The sequence below is a fragment of the Pelodiscus sinensis genome, chromosome 6, assembly GCF_052426305.1.
Source record: "Pelodiscus sinensis isolate ZL-2025 chromosome 6, ASM5242630v1, whole genome shotgun sequence".
In the NCBI taxonomy this organism is placed as follows: domain Eukaryota; kingdom Metazoa; phylum Chordata; order Testudines; family Trionychidae; genus Pelodiscus; species Pelodiscus sinensis.
In genome coordinates, this window is record NC_143057.1 from 78,011,575 (window position 1) to 78,015,571 (window position 3,997).

General features: G+C 42.3%; 1 protein-coding gene across 1 annotated transcript; it reads right to left on the minus strand.

Annotated features, from left to right (window-relative positions):
- Window positions 1–1,029: 1,029 nt before the first annotated feature.
- LOC149524174 (uncharacterized) lies at window positions 1,030–2,584 on the minus strand. The gene has a single exon (XM_089779324.1). It carries the CDS (start codon window positions 2,460–2,462, stop codon window positions 1,080–1,082), a length of 1,383 nt encoding a protein of 460 aa, XP_089635450.1. The 5' UTR covers window positions 2,463–2,584; the 3' UTR covers window positions 1,030–1,079.
- Between the last annotated feature and the right edge of the window lie 1,413 nt (window positions 2,585–3,997).

Consider the following 3,997-nt stretch of genomic DNA (forward strand, 5'->3'; position numbering starts at 1 on the left):
CTCTAAGGTGCCACATGACTACTCATTTTTGAAGTTTCAAACTAACATGACTATCCCTCTGAGACTATATTGACTAAGTACTTTGTACAGACCTTGAATTGCAATTGTGTCAAGAGGAAATGTGTGTACAGATTGAGAGAAGCACAGAGCATACTGATTCTATTGACTAGGTTGAGGAACTTTTTCCGATACTAATTCAGCATCTAGCAGCAGGCTTCCTGGCAGAAAAGTGGTCATTTAACAAAGTTCATCTATATTTTGCCCTTGTACGCAATACAGTCCCCTGAGTCCAAGCAGTGAAAAGCTGTGGGGCAAATTAAAAAAAATCAAGAAATTCATGATCTTATCTTGTCTGAATTTCCCTGGCATCTGTTTTATCTTACTACCCTATTTTCTTTATTTGCTCATTTGCTGCTTTCACTGTGTACATCTTGTTTCTTATCTCTTGTGTTTGCCTTCTGCTGCCTTCTTTATTGTTCCCTTAGTATTGTGAAATGATTTAATTTTAATCAGATTTTTAGCAAGCCAATAAGTAGGTTAGCATTATTGGGGGAAAAGGTAGGACAGTGCATGCAGATTACCAAACGCTTGCTGCAGAAATAGAAAAAAGTGTTCTCTCTCTCCCAGATTGGGTTTCCATTGATGCAGATTTGTGTTGACTACTTTCAAAAGCTAATGAATTGACCAACATTAGACTTGGCCTAATTGCCTCTTCCAGTCACATCATCACCATTCTTTTGCCAAAGGCACATTTCTCAGCTAAACTTGATCTCCTGGGAGTGCATTTGGTTTTTGAAGCAAAATGCAGGACAATGTAGCACTTTAAAGACTAACAAGATGGTTTATTAGATGATGAGCTTTCGTGGGCCAGACCCACTTCCTCAGATCAAATTGTGGAAGAAAATAGTCACAACCATATATACCAAAGGATACAATTAAAAAAAATGAACACATATGAAAAGGACAAATCACATTTCAGAACAGGAGGGGGATGCGGGGAGGGGGGGGAAGGAAGGTAAGTGTCTGTGAATTGATGATGTTAGAGGTGGGGAGAGTGGGATGTTTGTGAGTTAATGGTATTAGAGGTGATAATTGGGGAAGCTATCTTGGTAATGGGTAAGATAGTTTGAGTGTTTGTTCATTCCTTTTTGGAGGGTGTCGAATTTTAACATGAATGACAGTTCAGAGGATTCCCTTTCAAGTGCAGATGTAAAAGGTCTTTGTAGCAGAATGCAGGTGGTTAAGTCATTGAGACAGTGTCCTTTCTGGTTAAAATGGAAAGTAACTGTTTTTTCTTTGTGATCTTGTCTGATATCTGTTTTGTGGGCATTAATCCTTTGGCGAAGTGTCTGAGATGTTTGTCCAATGTACATAGCAGACGGACACTTTCGGCACATGATAGCATAGGTTATATTTCTGGATGCGCAGGAATATGTGTTCTTGATCTTATAACTCACTTGGTTAGGTCCAATAATGGTATCAGCAGAATGAATATGTGGACAAAGCTGGCAACGGGTTTTGTTGCAAGGGACGGTACCAGGGTTGGTGGTAGTGCGGTATGTCCTGTGGTTGTTGGTAAGAACCATTTTGAGGTTAGGTGGTTGTCTATAGGAGACTATGGGTCTGTCTCCCAGAGCCTCTTGGAGTATGGTATCCTGTTCCAGTATAGGCTGTAGTTTATTGATAATGTGTTGGACAGGTTTAAGTTGGGGGTTGTAGGTGATGACAAGTGGTGTTCTATTGTTGGTTTTCTTGGGTCTGTCTTGAAGTAGATGGTTTCTAGGTATTCGTCTGGCTCTTTCAATTTGCTTTTTTATTTCTCCGGGTGGGTAGTTGAGGTTTATAAATGCTTGGTAGAGATCCTGAAGCTTCTGGTCTCTGTCAGTGGGATTAGAGCAGATGCGGTTGTATCGAAGGGCTTGGCTATAGACGATGGATCGTTTGGTGTGTTCTGGATGGGAGCTGGAAGCATGTAGGTAACTGTATGAGTCAGTGGGTTTTCTGTAGAGAGTGGTGTCTAATTTTCCATTGTTGATTTGTACTGTGGTGTCCAGGAAGTGGATCTCTCGTGTAGAATGGTCCAGGATGAGGTTGATGGTGGGGTGTAGATTGTTGAAATCTCTGTGGAATATCTCCAGTGTTTCTTGGCCATGCGTCCAGATCATAAAGATGTCATCGATGTACCGTAGGTAGAGAAGGGGTGAAAGGGGACGGGAGTTGAGGAAACGTTGTTCTAGGTCAGCCATAAAGATGTTAGCATACTGTGGGGCCATGCGTGTACCCATGGCTGTGCCGCTGATCTGGAGGTATAAGTTGTTCTCAAACTGGAAATAATTGTGGGTGAGAACAAAGTTACATAGGTCTGCTATCAGGTTGGCAGTAGTGTCCTCTGGGATAGTGTTTCTAATTGCTTGTAATCCGTCTTCATGTGGGATGTTGGTATATAGAGCTTCTACATCCATGGTGGCAAGGATGGTGTTATTGGGGAGGTTATCGATGTTTTGTAGTTTCCTTAGGAAGTCAGTAGTGTCTCGGAGATAGCTGGGGGTATTGGTTGCGAAGGGTTTGAGAAGAGAGTCTACATAGCTGGATAGACCATTAGTGAGCGTGCCAATACCAGAGATGATGGGACGTCCGGGGTGCCCAGGTTTATGGATCTTGGGAAGTAGATAGAACAATCCAGGTCGGGGGTCAGAAGGTGTTTCTCTGTGGATTTGTTCCCGAGTAGCTGTGGGGAGGCTTTTAAGGAGACAGTGTAGTTTCTTTTGGTATTCCAAGGTGTGATCAGAGGGGAGAGGTTTGTAAAATGTGGTATTCGAGAGTTGTCTGGTTGCCTCCTGGTTATAGTCGGCCTTATTCATAATGACCACAGCACCCCCTTTGTCAGCTGGTTTGATTATAATGTCCAGGTTGTTTTTGAGACTCTGGATGGCATGGTGTTCAGCGCGGCTAAGATTGTGTGTCGTTTGTTGTCGTTTGCGAATAATGTCAGTCTGTGCGTTGTTGCGGAAGCTGTGTATATAGAAATCCAGATTGTAATTCCGACCGTCAGGGGGAGTCCATATAGGATTATTTTTCCTTTGGTGTTGATAGGGGGGATCTGGTAGGTCAGATTGATGTACATTGGTGGTTTGGAAATATTCTCGGAGGCGGAGGCGGCGAAAAAAAGCCTCAAGGTCACCACAAAATTGTATCCAGTTTGTGGGGGACGTGGGGCAGAAAGAGAGACCCCGGGACAAGACTGACTCTTCTGCTGGATTGAGTTTGTAGCTGGAGAGGTTAACAATATTATCCGGTGTGTTGAGGCAGTTGCTGTTGTAGCCAGTGGTATGGAGTAGGTTAGAAAATTTATTGTCTTTTCTTTGTTGTAGGGAATAGAAGTGTGTATAGTAGATTTCTTGTCTGGTGGAACAAAAGTCTTGCAAGGTGTTAGTCAGTGTGGATGTTTGTCCTGAGATGAGACGATCTAAGTTAGAAATGTCATTCTTGATGGTTTTCTGTTTCTTGTATAAAATACTTATCAGGTGATTTCTTAATTTCTTGGATAGTGTGAGGCAGAGTCTTTCACTGTAGTCAGTGCAGTATGTTGATCTTAATGGATTGATCTTCCCTTGCAACAAACCCCGTTGCCAGCTTTGTCCACATATTCATTCTGCTGATACCATTATTGGACCTAACCAAGTGAGTGATAAGATCAAGAACACATATTCCTGCGCATCCAGAAATATAACCTATGCTATCATGTGCCGAAAGTGTCCGTCTGCTATGTACATTGGACAAACATCTCAGACGCTTCGCCAAAGGATTAATGCCCACAAAACAGATATCAGACAAGATCACAAAGAAAAAACAGTTTCTTTCCATTTTAACCAGAAAGGACACTCTCTCAATGACTTAACCACTTGCATTCTGCTACAAAGACCTTTTACATCCGCACTTGAAAGGAATCCTCTGAACTGTCATTCATGTTAAAATTTGACACCCTCCAAAGAGGAAT